Here is an 18,538-nt window from a genome sequence, read left to right as displayed (position 1 = left end):
AATTCACTTAGAATAGATATAACACCTATTATAAGCATATCTTTGATGTACACATCAAAGAGATGTTTAAATTGTTTGTTGCACGTTTAGACTTTATTATTGGATTTCCGGAACAATAAAAATCTTTTACATAATCCACAAAAACATTACCTTACTGCCAGATTAATTTCTGTAACAAAGATTTAGATTTAAGGTATATACAAGTAGGGCCCTACAGCCCGTATTGCCCCTTTACGTGACAAATTCTCTCGATGCAATAATTTCAAAAATGATAATGAATATTTTGAATAGTTCATGACTATGTTGAAGGAAACACACTTCTAAACAAATTCAGTGATGCATAAAAATCAATAAAATTTTTTTTATCAGTTTATGAGAAAAAAATTTGGCGTCTCGGGCCCGCAGGGCCCACCTTGCGCGGATAAGGGTTAAAGAACAGTGGTGGGCCCAACGGACCCGAGTTGAACGGTTAAGTAAGTAAAATGTGTTACCCGGATAAGGGTTAAGTTAAGTAACGTTTACACGTATCCAGTAACTGGCGCCAGTCTCACTGGCATGCGAGTGCTTGACTAAGAGAGCGCTGGATAGGTTCGTTTACACGTATCCAGTAACTGGCGCCAATCTCACTGGCACTCTTATTAAAAATCCTAATACTGCCACTAAAACCATAGGTACAACAGCGCCAGCGACTGGAACGCTGTGTTTACACGTGTCTACAACCACTGGCACGGGGTTAAAGGGGACGCGGACGAGGGCCCTTTAACCCCGTGCCAGTGGTTGTAGACACGTGTAAACACAGCGTTCCAGTCGCTGGCGCTGTCGTACCTACGGTTTGAGTGGCAGTATTAGGATTTTTAATAAGAGTGCCAGTGAGATTGGCGCCAGTTACTGGATACGTGTAAACGAACCTATCCAGCGCTGTCTTATTCAAGCACTCGCATGCCAGTGAGACTGGCGCCGGTTACTGGATACGTGTAAACGTTACAGAATAAGTCATAGAATACCAAGCCGGACCTAAGTATAAAAAAGAATAGGTCTACAATAGTCTCGAAGATTATTCCTATTAAATATATTTTTCTATGGATGCTATACAATGTGCAACTTCTCTCACTACGTACATGCATTCAAAACGAACAATTTCTCAGGCTGTGTGAAAAGTCGGCCATTGCAGCGCGAAATATTTTTCTCACGGGTTCCATATGTAGAATCGCGGTTTCCATGGTAACATGCACAATACAAACAGAAATATTTTTGTCAAATAAAATGTGTCAAATCAAAACTTACCAGGAGTTACCTTTCAAAACTGTTCAATTATAACTGGTAACTATAACTTTAAATAAATAAAAGTATATAAATATTAAGAGTATTAAATACCTACATATGTGTATAATATGTATTTTATTTTAATTTTGGCATATAATCTACATAAAAACACCTAAATTATTTAATTTTGAAATTTGAACTTTTGACAAAAACGCATCCATAGAAAAAGTACAGTGTACAACACGTGAGAAAACGACATATTTAGCCCTCGCACTTCTGCGCTCGTGAGAAATATGTCTTTTTTCTCTGTTGTTGTACAATACACTATTGTATTAAACATTTTGTATATTTTTGACGATCAATATAACAAAATAACTTTGTCTTATAAGAAATACAATCTTATCTTATGTCCAAAATTGTTTGTACTTACTCAATAGTAACAGATTACAAAGAAGTGCTACTAATTATTACCTTTTTTGTTCTGTTATTTACTGAAAATGCAGTTTGAATAAGAGGATAACAATTTTCCAGGAAAATAGTTCTTCAAGGTAAAAGAAACGTCTATTTTAAGGATCGTTTTCAATATATGGCATACATTAATTCATGCAGATATAGTTATTTAATATTCAGTAAAACCTAATGAAGCAGAAAGTCTTGACATATGTTAAGATCTCTTTTATAATTGTTTTGAAGTTAGTGCTAAATATAAAATTTGTAAACAATTATGAAACGGTATAAAACGGTGAGAAATTGGAAAGTGCATCAGTTACCTAACTCTGCTTTGTATTTAAGGTATAGTTTTAAAGGTAAGAAATTCCTGTAATTATTATGATTTGTTTGGATAAAATGAGCAGTTTTAATTTGCTCTTTAATTTGTCTTAATTAAATAATAACGTAACTACTATTACTACAACTATCGGTTTGCGTTTTCGACTCTTTCGCCTTCGACGCCTTTTGACTCCTAACCTCTTCTGATTCTGTCTTCATTTATTCTTCTCTCTTTAACCATAGGCCTGCAGGGATTTTATTATCTGTAGTTATTTTTCACTTCCCTCCCTCAACCTTCCCTTGTGGTGTCCATGTCAAAATCTGTTTAGGGATCCTGTCATCGGACATTCTCTGTACATGGCCATACCATATTAGTTGTTTTGTTTTTATGTCATAAATAATTATTGTATGCGTGACTTCTATCGTTTTTTTTCTCGTACTCTCATTTGATATTCGATCTCTTATTGATTTGCCTGCTCCTCTTCTCCAGAAGTCCATTTTTGTTCCTAGTAACATTTTCTCTGTTCTTTGTTTCATTGGCCAAATTTCACTGTCATATGTAATTACAGTTTTAAGTATGGTATTGTATATGAAATGTTAGTTAACTTTAGATATTAATTGGTTCCACAGAATGCATATGGCTTTTCTACCCTGTAGGTTTCTGTCCTTTATAGCAGCATCTAGTATTCCATCTTCATACTCAGGTACTTGTATTTTATCACAGTGTTTAATTTCTATCCCATCATCTTATGTAATGGACTGCTTTGTCCCTCCAATATACATGGCTTTAGTTTTCTTAATTTCGACTTCGAGGCCCCATTTGTTTTATATGCTTCTATTACCTTCCGCATCCTGTAACTCAAGTCGTCCTGATTCTGAGCAATGAGAATTTGCTCATTAAAGAAACATAAAATGTATAGTGTTGTCTTGTCATTGAGAGGCATATGCTATATTTTCTTTTCCACGGCTTCCAGTGCTTGCTCCAGATAAATTTTGAAAAGGGTAAGCGAAATACAACAACCGTGCTTCAATCCTCTCGTGACCTTAAATCCCTCAGGCAACCTCGATCCAGTTTTAATTTTTGCAGTCGTTCCATTATATAGATTTTGGATTGCTTTGATAAGCTCACGTTTAATATTAGTTTGCTATAGGTTTGACCATAGTTTGCACACTTCCAAATACTTTTTGTAAGTCTACGTACACCACGTCAACTATCAATATTTGGAAGTGTGATTTCTCGGGTCTTTTCTTATTTTTTTAACATTATAAGCCATCTTTTTACATTTTTTTGCATATAACTTAGTTGTACAACTCTATAAAATAAAATAAAATAAAATACAATTCGAACTATATTTCTAGATGCATCTTCAATACACCCTCATCTTTATTTTCATCAACCTCTACTGTTTTACATGCTCACCATATTACATAAACAGTCTTTCAAAACGTGAAACACCAAAAAAATACTGTGGCAGCAGACTAACATCTGCGATGAATTTGGTATGTCGAGGAAGGTATTACGGGCCGAATAACAAAAGAAGTACACGTAAGTACAAATACACTTACCAGCCCAATTTATCACCCACCTTGTATTTCTTTCAGTTTGCAGAAAGCGAACTTTCACTCGACTGCAATCAACGGCAGTCTCGTGCGGGAAAGTATCACTTTTCGCACTATTTAGGAAATATTATATGTGCAACAAGTGCAGAAAGGTACCTACTAATTTCTCACAAGTTTGAAAAGTTGCAGTAGGAACGCAAGCGAGTGCCGCAATTCAAACAAGTGAGAAATTATCTTTCTGCACGTGTTACACACTATACGTTTTCTACAACCACAGTTTTTGTTAAAAATAAAAATTACAAATTCCAAACGAGGATTTATTATAATAATAAATAATTATAAATTTTAAACTGTATTTAATTAATACTAATTAATTTAAATTTCTTATTAGTATAATATAATTGATCCAACTCCAACACCACATTGTTCTATATCTATATGGTCCACATAATGTTCAGAAAAAAGTCACACCATTTTAAGCGTCAGGTTTGGGGGAAAAGGGGGGAGAAATCGCTAAATTCGTAGTTTTTTAGGTTTTTACGTAAAAAAGTCTAATTCCTAATCCTTCTAAGATGAACGGTTCCAAAGTTATAAGGTAGTATATAAGGATGAGGTAGTATAGTATAATCGGTTCAAAATAATGCCTAACCCAGACATCCAAAGTAATAGTTTTCCTTCAACACCAAATTGTTCTATATGGTCCACATATTGTTTAGTAAAAAGTTACACTATTTTGAGCGTCCGGTTTGGGGGGAGATGGGGGAGAATTCTGTAAATTAGTACTTTTTTTTCGTTTTTCGTCAATATTTCTAAAACTATGCTTAAACGTAAACAACGTTCTGTACATAAAAATGTTCTACATAAAATTTAAAACAAAAATGATCCTATACATAATTGTTATGAAATTAACGGTTCCAGAGTTACGAAGGGTGAAAAGTGAAGGTTTTCGACACTTTTTATATTTTTGGGCAATTGATGATGATTTTGGGTGGTGAGGTTGACGTTACTTCAAGGGCTTATCACAAACACACCATCGGCCACTGAAATAGCAAATTCTATTTAGAAAATACAAGCTTGTTAAAGAAAATTTCTTTCGTCAGTAATAATATTATAAATTGCCCAAAAAATATAAAAAGTATCGAAAATCTCCACTTTTTAACCTCCGTACCTCTGGAACTGTTGATTTTACAACAACAATTCTGTATAAAACCTTTTTTGTTTTAAATTATATGTAGAACATTTTTGTATAGAACATTGTTTACGCTAAATCATAGTTTTAGAAATATTGACGAAAAATTAAAAAAAACTACTAATTTAGCGACTTCTCCCCCATCTACCTCCAAACCGGACGCTCAAAATGGTGTAACTTTTTACTGAACAGTATGTGGACCATTTAGAACAATTTGGTGTTGGACGAAAACTTTAACTTTAGATGTTTGGTTTAGGCCTTTTTTGGACCAATATACTATACTACCTCCGTAACTTTGGAACCGTTCATTTTAGAAGGATTATGCATAGGACCTTTTTTATTTAAAATTTAATGTAGAACATTTTTGTATAAAAGGTTGTTCATGCTTTACCGCATAGTTTTAAAAATATTAACGAAAAACCTAAAATTCTACGAATTTTCCGGCTTATCTCCCATCTTTCCCCCAAACCCGACGCTTAAAAGGGTGTGACTTTTTCCTGAACATTATGTGGACCATAAAGAACAAATTTGGTATTGGAGGAGAACTTTCACTTTCGATGTCTGGGTTTGGGTCTAGTTATACCATACTATATACCTAAACAAATTACACAGAAATCAGTTAAAAAATTAATGCAGTACCTTAATTTGATTGAATTTAAGCTATTTTAAATAATTAATATAAAATAATGTCACATTTGACGTTATATTTATGCAGTCACAGATTTCCACCATACCTACTCCATTCGACGTATCTTGCTGAGGTTGCTAAATCTTTATTAGTTAATTGATAATTATAAAATGTTTATTAAGACTAAATTTTTAAAATACAACAGTTTTAATATCCATAATTTAATTTCTATTCGATAATTATATATAAGGACAATAATTGTCTTTCAGGTTATATATTTATCTACACTTTAACCATAGATGTAAACAGAATATCTCAGAATGAGGTAGTCATTCGTAAAATACCAAATTAAAGTTCAAAAATAATGTGTTAAAGTAGCGAATTTTGCAGATTTCTGGGACATGAGTTAAATCGGTTCTTTTTCGAAAAGCACCATCAAAGCTAATATCTTAAATAAAACCATTTCATCAAAACATGTTATAATTATATTTATGATTTTATTGTGGAATGTAACGGTACAGTGCAGAAAAGAGCTTTATCTACTTTATCTCATATTATGTATAATCTTTTAGTTTGTGAAAACTGTCATTATAGATAGCAGTGCATGAAGGATTTAAAGTTTGCGTGAAGTGTCAATGTATTTTAAATGGGATTTACTTTTTCGCACTGTTTGTTGGCACACTTTCATATAATTAAATATCCTTAACTTTCGCGTTGTCGAGGTGATCACATGAGAGCAATAAATTATAACAATAGTTTTAACAGTTTTGTGGTTTGAAAGAAGTTCGAATTTTTAAATGTCAAAATTGTAAAAATTGTAGAATAGTAATGAATTCCAGTGACGAAGAGTTACAGTTTTTTTTATTTGTTTATCGTAGATAAAATATTGTATGAAACTGTACGTGAAGTACTTTTTGCGAACTTACGCGATGTATAACTCGCTCCGCTTTCGCTCGTGCTCTAAATATCGCGTGCATTCGCAAAAAGCATAATTCACGAACTGTTTCATGTTTCATAATCATAACTATTCCGGCACAGAAGCGTCACTTTTCTGCACACTAATGTCATACGACATATATCTTATACTGTGAGAAAATATTAACTTTGTTAACATAAAACTGTGCAGAAAAGTACATTTTGAATAGTGGTTGTAGAAAAATAACTATTTTACTTAAAATGTTTTCATTATGATATTATTTATTTATTAAATTTTTAGATAACGATCTAAAGAACATGAAGAGTGACTTTTTGGACACCATCGACTCAGATTACAGCAACACCGATGTAATTTATCCTTACGTTTCAACCGATCCAGTATTCTCTCTTCTTCTTCCCAAAAAAATTCAAAAATCATTTGGAATTGTCAATGAATGCTGCTATAATCCTTGTACAACGGATACCATGAGTCAATATTGTGCACTCAACTAGATCAAAGGAACTTTTCTGTACAAATTGTTTACGAAAACATTTTTTATATTGAATTAATTTGTAATAAATTGCATCAACCAATTTTTATTTTCAAAATAATTTATATACCTAACACTTTATTAATTGCGCTGTACCTCTGAGTGAGATCCTACGCATTTGGATAAGAATATAAGTAGGGAAATACTGACGAAAATCTAAGGAAAACAATTAAAAGAATACATCAATGAGTTATTTAAGAGGCTACATCAGCTCGGTACATCAGCTCGCGAAAAACGCGATACAAGATTACAGCTTTAATTTTATTGAGTTATTGGCGCACATATACGTAATACTGTAAAGAATGGCGGTACAGAGCCCAATAATTTGAGAAATATGTTAGTATGTGGAAATTACTATATAATTAAATAAAATATTGCAAAAACGAAATTAAAAAGAACAAAAAAATAAATTTTCTTAAAACAATAATAACGTTTTCGTACTTCCGGGCCTAAAGTGACAACTTCACTCCCTTGTGACAGGTACTAAAGTGTCACATTTAATCCCTCCGGGATTAAATATTGACGAAACTCCCGGAACGATTAAATCACAAACAAACGAATTTAAGGGATATTTTATTGAAAAATATAATTAATTAGAATGGTAATTAACGTTAATATTCAAATTAATATTGTGACAGTTCGTCATATTGACCAGTCTTTCCTGGGTTAATGCAGCAGGTAACTGACGAGTAACAGATAGGTCCTTTTCATATTGAACTGGTGTTTGTTTCGAAGATCCTGCGGAAACAGGAAGCGAGAATGAGGACTGTGGCATAACTATAGTGGACGAATCGGCGACTTGACCAAATATTTTATCTGAAATTTTTTGTTTATTTTTAATAGACGATTCAATATATCCCTCGGCCACGTTGGAGGATTTCCATCCTCCATGTCTCTTCAGCACGTCTATTGTTGCTCCCGAATCAGCTAACAAAGACGCAGATGTGCGTCTAAAACAATGTCCCGTATAAGACGTCGCATTTTCTAATTTCAAGAAAGCTGCTATTTGACGTGGAATTGTACCAAACATGTTTTTTCCTACTACTCGCGTAGTACATTCTTTGTTGATGTATTGAACAAAAAATTTTGAATGAGTTGTCCCTGTCTTTCGCAATGCCACATATTTCCGAAATATCGCCACAAAACTGATGGCACTGTTTTCTGAATTTTTGATCACAAAATTTCGGTCAATTTTATTTTTGGTGTTTCTAATCGCAATTAGGAAGGAATCGCCCAAATCTCTCACATCGTCGATTTCTAAATCAACCAACTCTTTTCCACGACAAGCTCCCGCAACGCCCAAAATAAGTGCAACCTACAAAAAAATTGATTTCTTAAAATTTCTGAATATAAACAAATTTCCAAATTTACCTTAAGCATTAAATATTTATCATCCGGAGCCTCCCGTAAGAACTGATCTACCTGCTCAGACGTGAGAATTCTTGACTTCTTTGGCTTAAATCCCTCATTTCTTCTCTTCAAAAAAGCTAATAATTTTGGAAATTTACTTATATCAATATCTTCTCTAATGTTAATAACCGATTTCAGCATTGAGTAATGTGCCCAGAGAGTTGAGGCACAAACCGCTTTTGATTTATCATCGAAGTAGACTAACAGCGCATTTTCAGTAGGTTGTCTCACATTTTTTAAGCGGCACCACTTTTTAAAAGCATCGTACTGCTGCTCGTATAGTTTTCTAGATTTCGGTGGTAACAATTCTTCACCTACTTCGGCTGCTCTTTTATCAATATCAGATACACCTTCTTCACTCATGATACCAATAATTATCAATAACAATGTTTCTTTACAATGACACTAGTAATGACAATGTTTCTAAATTATAACTGTCACAACGCAATGTTACTATGGTAACTTATTTTAAAGACAGTTTATTAAATGAGTTGAAGAGAGAAAAAACTGATTGAAATTATTGAAATAATTAATAAAATCATACCGGAAGTACGAAAAGTATCGTATATACCTTGCGACTGAAGTACATTTAATCCTTCAGGTAAATTATGGCCCTCCCTGCGGTCGGGCCATAAACTTTACCTTCAGGATTAAATGTACTACTTCAGTCCCGCGGTATATAATGTACTATTATTTTCCATGAAAGTAGACAATTCATAATATTATATTGCAACAATTACATCACAATACAATAATTTAATATTACATTTATTTAATTGTTCTGTACTGTGTTCAAGGTAAATAAACAACATTGTCCAATAAAACAAAGAAGTTGAGCATGGGCTATTTTTTATATTGCTTATTTATATTGAGCTTACATTAAATTTTAATTTTTTTTCTCAATTAAGCGATTAAGCAATTTTAATTAATTTTACAGTTCTATTAAGTTAAGAAATAATTTTTATTAAGCTTTTAATTAATTTAGCAATTTTTTGAGTTAAAAAAAATTTACAAAAAATGTTTAAAAAAGAGAGATAATTCATGGATATAATTAATGCAGATAACAATTATTTATATAAAGATCCAGATAAAGATCCAGAAACACCGTGTCAGAGGATGGCAAGAGACTCGAATTGAATCAAAACGAAAACGATTATTTTCTTTTTCTTTTTCATGCTTTACTCGGTTTAGAGTACAAAATGACCAAGTGTTCTTAAAGTATTCTGAGACGCATTGTTGGAGAAGCTCCTCCTAGCGGCGCCGCTTGATACTATAGTATCTCGGTTAACAGAATCCTGACTCGTGGTCGAAATTTATTTTATTTATTTTGTCATTCCCCGTTAGAGGACAGTCTAACCACAATATACTGCAGATATTTTAATAGATGCAGTTCTTCTTCGTCTCGAGTTGATTCAATTCAGTCTACTTGCAATAGCCTCTTTGATAAAGGATAAAGATCCAGAAACACCGTGTCAGAGGATGGCAAGAGACTCGAATTGAATCAAAACGAAAACGATTATTTTCTTTTTCTTTTTCATGCTTTACTCGGTTTAGAGTACAAAATGACCAAGTGTTCTTAAAGTATTCTGAGACGCATTGTTGGAGAAGCTCCTCCTAGCGGCGCCGCTTGATACTATAGTATCTCGGTTAACAGAATCCTGACTCGTGGTCGAAATTTATTTTATTTATTTTGTCATTCCCCGTTAGAGGACAGTCTAACCACAATATACTGCAGATATTTTAATAGACGCAGTTCTTCTTCGTCTCGAGTTGATTCAATTCAGTCTACTTGCAATAGCCTCTTTGATAAAGGATAAAGATCCAGAAACACCGTGTCAGAGGATGGCAAGAGACTCGAATTGAATCAAAACGAAAACGATTATTTTCTTTTTCTTTTTCATGCTTTACTCGGTTTAGAGTACAAAATGACCAAGTGTTCTTAAAGTATTCTGAGACGCATTGTTGGAGAAGCTCCTCCTAGCGGCGCCGCTTGATACTATAGTATCTCGGTTAACAGAATCCTGACTCGTGGTCGAAATTTATTTTATTTATTTTGTCATTCCCCGTTAGAGGACAGTCTAACCACAATATACTGCAGATATTTTAATAGATGCAGTTCTTCTTCGTCTCGAGTTGATTCAATTCAGTCTACTTGCAATAGCCTCTTTGATAAAGGATAAAGATCCAGAAACACCGTGTCAGAGGATGGCAAGAGACTCGAATTGAATCAAAACGAAAACGATTATTTTCTTTTTCTTTTTCATGCTTTACTCGGTTTAGAGTACAAAATGACCAAGTGTTCTTAAAGTATTCTGAGACGCATTGTTGGAGAAGCTCCTCCTAGCGGCGCCGCTTGATACTATAGTATCTCGGTTAACAGAATCCTGACTCGTGGTCGAAATTTATTTTATTTATTTTGTCATTCCCCGTTAGAGGACAGTCTAACCACAATATACTGCAGATATTTTAATAGATGCAGTTCTTCTTCGTCTCGAGTTGATTCAATTCAGTCTACTTGCAATAGCCTCTTTGATAAAGGATAAAGATCCAGAAACACCATGTCAGAGGATGGCAAGAGACTCGAATTGAATCAAAACGAAAACGATTATTTTCTTTTTCTTTTTCATGCTTTACTCGGTTTAGAGTACAAAATGACCAAGTGTTCTTAAAGTATTCTGAGACGCATTGTTGGAGAAGCTCCTCCTAGCGGCGCCGCTTGATACTATAGTATCTCGGTTAACAGAATCCTGACTCGTGGTCGAAATTTATTTTATTTATTTTGTCATTCCCCGTTAGAGGACAGTCTAACCACAATATACTGCAGATATTTTAATAGATGCAGTTCTTCTTCGTCTCGAGTTGATTCAATTCAGTCTACTTGCAATAGCCTCTTTGATAAAGGATAAAGATCCAGAAACACCATGTCAGAGGATGGCAAGAGACTCGAATTGAATCAAAACGAAAACGATTATTTTCTTTTTCTTTTTCATGCTTTACTCGGTTTAGAGTACAAAATGACCAAGTGTTCTTAAAGTATTCTGAGACGCATTGTTGGAGAAGCTCCTCCTAGCGGCGCCGCTTGATACTATAGTATCTCGGTTAACAGAATCCTGACTCGTGGTCGAAATTTATTTTATTTATTTTTGAATTATTTATATGCATAATATGTATATAAATTTTTAAGATGTAGTAGTCTATGTTTAATCTGACTTTATCAACTTTGTTTATTAATCATTGGCTTCAAATAGGTGGCTGAACATTTGTCTGTGATTCTGTTTCAAATACCTACTAAACAATTTCTTAACCATTTTCAGGGAATTTGTAGTGATTAGGTATGTTTTGTAAATTTCATCGATCAAATCGCAGATTCTTCCTTGTAAATACTCAAAATTTCTTTTCCCAACTGTTTTCTTTGCAATATTTAATCTAACACAGGACTGTGCTCTAGTTCTCGTATTATAGGTATGCCCTAATGGTGTGAGTAAATGTTGATTTTTGTATATATTGGTGATTATGGTAAGAATATATATAATTGTCTACTGTAAATAATTTTTAATATTTTTCTTCGTATAATGTCTAACTGGTTTAGATATGTATTTGCAACTCCACCCCAACTAAGGATTCCATAACATATACGTGATTCTACCAAAGAATAATACCTTTAGATCCTTTAGATTCTAAAAAGACCTTTAGATGATCGATATCCAGTATGTTGCGTAAATGTCGAATTTTATACAATAGACATCTCAATGATTTACACGTTTGGTTTATTTGTATATCCCATCATAAATATGAGTCCATTTGAACTCCAAGGTTTTTTGTAATGCTTACTGCATTAATATTCAAATTCTTTATTTTTATAAATTTATAATCTGGTAGATTTCTCTTAGAGCTTGTAAATGGAACATGAAGTGTCTTATCCATATTTACTATAAGAAGTTTGTGGTTACATATATCAATAATTCTTCCTAAGTCATGTTCTATTTTTCGCTATAGTTCCATTCACGTATCTGCAGAATACAAAATTTCTGTGTCATCTTCAAAACTTAATATATCACCTTCAGTCGCGCAAGAGAGGATATTGTTTATATACATTATAAATAATATGGTCCTAGTAAAGTCCCTTGTGGTATACCAAAATTTATGATTCTTGCACTACTCAATTTCCCTTCTAGCCGCACTCTTTGATATCGATTTTCTAAGTAGCTTTCTATTAAGTTAAATGTATCTAATTAGCTAAAGTATCTAATAGTTGCGAGTAACTAACCGTGTCAAAAGCCTTAGCCATGTCTAGGAATACACAACCTGTTGGTGTACTGCTGTTGACTAAGTTGTAAATTTTGTAAATAAGGGGCTGAAGTTACTCGCGGGTCATTACTCACGGGTTGAAGTTGAATTCAAGTGGTGCATGGCACTTTTAATATACCTTACTTTAAACTTGTTTATTTAATAAAATATTCATTGTAATTTATATGAACAATTAAATTTAAAAATGTTTAAAAGATTTTTAACTTTAACAATGGGTTAGTATATCTTTTACGTTTAAATTTCAACATTTGACATTTTAAGATTGACGTTATAAAAAGGTAAACAATAAACAATCGGTATTAATTTCGTAAAAGGATTTACGGATACGAAATTCATATCAATGAATTCTCTTTTACTTACTGTTCATTGTACAATAGATTTTAATTGAGAGCACACGTTCTTTTTCATGGAATTGCCTTAAAATATGTCTTTTTTTAAAAGCCACCGCCATTCCATGACATAATGACAACTATTAATTGTTTCATAAGTTCAACGAGTGTAATTCTAACAGTATCCATGAGGAAAATAAACTTCCTGTAGCTGGCTGTATACCATAAATCACAAAAATACCAAGTTTCTTGTAAAAGGTATATATTAAAATACCCTAAATAAGGGTCACAATACAAAACGTTTTCGGATTAAGGAATCCATCATCAGTGTTTAAAAGCCCTAAAATTAAGTATAACCTAATTAAATGAGATAAAAGTTAAAATTGACAGAGGTTTTCAAGAACAAGAGGTCATACTTACAAAATTTGCATGCCTGAGCCACCAAAATGTATCGGGTAAAAACCCTTTAAATGTAAATAATAAGGATGTTTTACATATTTATATAAAATTCATTGGATGGTATAGATAAACCTGGATGTTACCCAGGGCAACACAGGACTCTCTCCACGTGGTTGGAACTTTTTTTGGAGAAAACCTCACATATTGGATTTCAATGGCCAACTGACAAGTGAATTCAAGAGCATCCCAAAATGACATCAAGAACTGTCAATTTAACCTAGTTGTAATATTACTTCAGCCACAACATTATAGATTAATTTAAATGTTTTAAGATAAAAAACAGTATCAAATTTACAAATAGTAAAATAAAAGATGTTCACAAAATATGAAAGATTTTATTCTAAAAATAATGCATTAATTAAGTATTCAAAATAGGGAAATGAAATGTTTACGTTACAGGAAGTTATGCAGTCAACAATACCAATAGGTGTTGTATTGGTGGTATAAAATTGTCAATAATATTCCATGGTCCAATATCACAACATACTCTGTCAGACTTCTCATACCGTCCTACTCCCCCCCATATTTTACAACCATTTCATTTTTAACCAATTTGATGTCAGGACTCTGGAGGACTCAGTTTCATCAAGTTACTTTAGTCTCATTTTCAGATAAAAATCAGATAAAAACAAAACAGTATTTTTACAATTATCATATCACTTTTTCTATCATTATACAATTTATGTGGGGTCGACTACCAAGAAAGTTATCAGTCATTAAACAATTATCATTTCATCAATACTCTAAAAATCGTACACATATGTACACATTACATACTATTTTGTGTTCCTAGTATAAGGCCTTTACCATTATTTGTCTAATCGTATTGACAATTTTATACCACCAATACAACACCTATTGGTATTGTTGACCGCATAACTTCCTGTAACGTAAACATTTCATTTCCCTATTTTGAATACTTAATTAATGCATTATTTTTAGAATAAAATCTTTCATATTTTGTGAACATCTTTTATTTTACTATTTGTAAATTTGATACTGTTTTTTATCTTAAAACATTTAAATTAATCTATAATGTTGTGGCTGAAGTAATATTACAACTAGGTTACATTGACAGTTCTTGATGTCATTTTGGGATGCTCTTGAATTCACTTGTCAGTTGGCCATTGAAATCCAATATGTGAGGTTTTCTCCAAAAAAAGTTCCAACCACGTGGAGAGAGTCCTGTGTTGCCCTGGGTAACATCCAGGTTTATCTATACCATCCAATGAATTTTATATAAATATGTAAAACATCCTTATTATTTACATTTAAAGGGTTTTTACCCGATACATTTTGGTGGCTCAGGCATGCAAATTTTGTAAGTATGACCTCTTGTTCTTGAAAACCTCTGTCAATTTTAACTTTTATCTCATTTAATTAGGTTATACTTAATTTTAGGGCTTTTAAACACTGATGATGGATTCCTTAATCCGAAAACGTTTTGTATTGTGACCCTTATTTAGGGTATTTTAATATATACCTTTTACAAGAAACTTGGTATTTTTGTAATTCTAACAGTGTTGTCATAGTTTTATAAAATATATTTTCTTATGAAAAATAAAATATTTCGTTTTAAATAATGTTAGTAGTTGATAATTATATTTTTCTACTAATCCAAATAAAAAGGTCGTAAAAAAAGTATAGTATTCTATATATAATTCTATAATAGCCATCATTACATGCTCGTTGAATAATATACTATTATCCCATGCCTAGATTTTGTGTCACATTGGAATTAGTAAAATCTATTATCTATAATAAGAAATCGATCTGGCTGACTTGGCAACATTTAGCGCGCCTTCGAGTACAATTATTATCACAATATTGTGCCTTCGTTTTTGATAGTGTCACGTACTGTCGACGCATTGTTGCCGCACTGTTGAAAGTTCGCAGAACTTTCGAAAAAATATATTAATGACGCGCTGATATAACCTCTTAAACTCAAAAGCTGCACTTAAGCTAAAATTTGACATGTCTCAATGGATTTTGACGTAAGACCTCGACCACCGTAGATATTTAGAATATTCAAACGAAACAGACTGTCGATTGCCTTATACCCTAGGAAAAGAGGCCGAAAATCCACTTGAAAATTCGAAAAATTACTGGCACCAATCTTTTAACTGGAATAAATGGGGGAAGTCCATATAAAGGGGTTACCATCTCGTGGGTATGGCAATTTTTATTGGGTCATTGTTATTGAAGTTATACTTCTTTAGGCACGATTGGGAGTGAATTTTGATTATTCTGCGCGCATGCGCGCACATACAGTATGACGTTAGTTGCTAAATCTTTCAAGTTAGTTTTAAATATATCAGTGCAAAAAAGGTGTGAAAAGAATATACATAATAGTGTTTTAAATAAATATATTTAATATAATTTTTGTGTCTTTGGATTTGTCTTTCTCAGGAGAAAGATAAGTGTTATTAAAATATTTATATTTTTATTATACTTCACATCATTTGTTTGTTGCCGTGAATTGTCATTATGTCCGAGACGATATACACAGAGCCCTCGTAGCGTGATTGGTATAGCGTTCGGCTAGAGATCGAGAGGTCTTCGGTTCAAATCCGGACCATTCCTATTCTTTTTTTTGTTATTTTTGAAAAGCGGTAAGCATTAAAATTAATTTAGTCTTTAAATAAAATTAAAATAATCTGTTTAAAGTATCTTTATTTCGTTGAAATCATATAATAGAAGTATAACTTCTTACGTGCGTACAAAGTACACACACATTCTTTTTTTATTAACATTTAAGCAAAAAGCGACTTTTTTTTAATTCATTTTCCATATTGAAAATACGCATTCACTATGAAAATAGTGAAATACTACGCATGGTAGATGGAAACGTTAAACAGACGACTTTCTTGAAAAAATCACAAAGTGTCTAAGGGCCGGTATTTCCAACCTCACTTAAGCCAAAGCTTACTTTAAGCCTTTGCTTAAGCTTAGATGCCTGTATTTCCACTTCAATTTGAGGCTTAAGCCTAGGCTTAAACCAAATAATTTTAAGCTCGCGCGGGAGTTGGTTTAAGCCTTTGCTTAAAATTTGTTTTCTGTTTTTTGAGGTTATTTCTATAGATTATTAAAGTTATTTTGAAAACCAACTTTTGAGTAATAAAGTTATTATTAGATTATTAAATAATAGTCTATTAATCTATTAATTTATTAATCGTAATAACGATTAATAAAATTCTTACTACTTTTGGAAGGTGTATGAAACATGAAACAGGTGTGTGAACATGAAAATTATTTATTTCTACAATGCTTGGTAGGTATATTTATTTTACAAAAATAAACTTACATTCGAATTTGACATTTTAAGGAATATATCCAATAAACAAAATTACAACGACGGATCTATTGCTTATGCAAAATAACAATAAAAATATAACCAGAGAAAATATAGACAATAAACTAACAACACAATGTACCATGTACACAAAATTAAGTGAAGTAATTGTCATTGATACAGATGACAATGTAAAATTAAACGTCAACAGTACTGGTTTTTACCTCAGAACAGTTAGTTCTGGCATTTTGACGTATTCAGAGGTACCAAACCAATTAACTTTACAGTTGAGCATCAGTTTAGTTAAGAAAATGATGGAAATACGGCACTCGGCTTAAGCTTCTCCTTAACTTTTGACACAGGCTTAGCTAAGCAAAAGCTTAAGTAGCCATTGAAATACCGGCCCTAAATTAAAGTTTAATGCCCCTCTACATGATCCTGAAGAAATTTGTGTCATTAATTTATTACTAAGCTGTTATTTATAATTATTAACAATGAGCGCTAACAGCGTATTGAGGCGTTCGTCAATGTGAGTGCGAGAAAGATGCACCATTGGACTGCCGGAATGGTCAATCTTTTTCGCACTCACACTGACGAAAATAACAGCTTAGTAATAAATTAATGACACAAATTTCTTGAGGATCATGTAGGGGGTCTCTAAAATTTTATTTAGTTACATTCTGACTTTCAAAATAATAATTTTTAACAGGGTTAAGCCCTGAAATTGGCCATTTTCGCGATTTTCAAATTTTAAATCGCGTATAACTCGACAACAATCAATTTGAAAGAAAAATCTGACAATTTCGAGTTTTTCTAAAAATATATGTTTTTTTCGGACCCCCTTAATGAACTCCCCTGTGTTAGGAGCCAATCTGATATGCTAGAGTCTAGAGGTACATCTGCAAGTTGTCAGGTTTCTCCCCATATGATAATCTGACGCGCTCGAGTCATCATCATTCTCTTTGCCTTATCCCTATGCGGGGTCGACTTCCTTAATTGCATTTCTCCACACAATTAATCTTGGGTCATATAAATTTAATCCCCTTTACCAACATGTCCTGCCTTATCGTCTCTCCCCAAGTCTTCTTTGGTCTTCCTCTCCTACTTCTTTCAGGAATCTGCACTTCAGCTATTCTTCGTATTGGGTGATTAACGTCTCGACGTTGAACATGACCAAACCATCTTAACCTATGCTCTCTCATTTTGGCATCAATTGGTGCTACACCTAGACTTCCTCTAATATACTTATTTCTAATTTTATTCTTCTTTGTCACTCCACTCATGCATCTAAGCATTCTAATTTCCGCTACATGCACTCGTTGTTCCTGTTTCTGTTTCACTGTCCAATATTCAGTTCCGTACATCATAGCCGGTCTTATGGCTGTTTTATAGAATTTTCCTTTCAGCTTCATTGGAAATTTTCTGTCACACAACACACCACTCGCTTCTTTCCATTTCATCCATCCAGCCCTAATTCTACTGCATGCGTCTCCATCTATTTCTCCATTACTTTGTAATACCGATCCTAGGTACTTAAAACTATTGCTTTTCACAATTATTTCACCATCCAAAGATACCATTTTATTTGTAGTATCTCGATCTTTAAATAAACATTCCAAATACTCTATTTTTGTCCTAATAAGTTTTAAACCTTTTTCCTCAAGAGCTTGTCTCCACTTTTCCAGTTCTTGTTCTAAGTCTCTTTCGCTATTTCCTATTAACACTACATCATCAGCATACATTAGGCACCATGGAATGCTGCCCTGTAGTTTCGCTGTTATCTGGTCCAAAACTAATGAGAAAAAATAAGGACTAAGCACCGAGCCTTGGTGCAATCCTACTTTCACCTGAAATTTATCAGTCTCT

General features: G+C 32.9%; 2 protein-coding genes across 2 annotated transcripts in view; one reads left to right on the top strand and one right to left on the bottom strand.

Annotated features, from left to right (window-relative positions):
* The window catches only part of LOC114324237 (uncharacterized), a 157,450-nt gene that overhangs the window by 24,680 nt on the left and 114,232 nt on the right, over nucleotides 1-18,538 (bottom strand). The gene's annotated exons all lie outside the window — the stretch shown is intronic.
* LOC114324239 (bombyxin F-1-like) lies at nucleotides 2,016-6,918 on the top strand. The gene is made up of 3 exons (XM_028272027.1): nucleotides 2,016-2,069; nucleotides 3,391-3,577; nucleotides 6,625-6,918. Exons 2-3 carry the CDS (start codon nucleotides 3,391-3,393, stop codon nucleotides 6,834-6,836), a joined length of 399 nt encoding a protein of 132 aa, XP_028127828.1. The 5' UTR covers nucleotides 2,016-2,069; the 3' UTR covers nucleotides 6,837-6,918.

This window comes from Diabrotica virgifera, chromosome 3, assembly GCF_917563875.1.
Source record: "Diabrotica virgifera virgifera chromosome 3, PGI_DIABVI_V3a".
In the NCBI taxonomy this organism is placed as follows: Eukaryota; Metazoa; Arthropoda; class Insecta; order Coleoptera; family Chrysomelidae; genus Diabrotica; species Diabrotica virgifera.
Note: the sequence above shows the minus strand (reverse complement) of the source record. Positions and strands in the feature narration are given on the sequence as shown.

Coding starts and splice junctions, on each gene's coding strand:
- LOC114324239 (XM_028272027.1), top strand. CDS start 3,391: ATGCATCTTCAATACACCCTCATCTTTATTTTCATCAACCTCTACTGT. Junction 3,578..6,624: donor GAATAACAAAAGAAGTACAC/GTAAGTACAAAT, acceptor TTAAATTTTTAG/ATAACGATCTAAAGAACATG.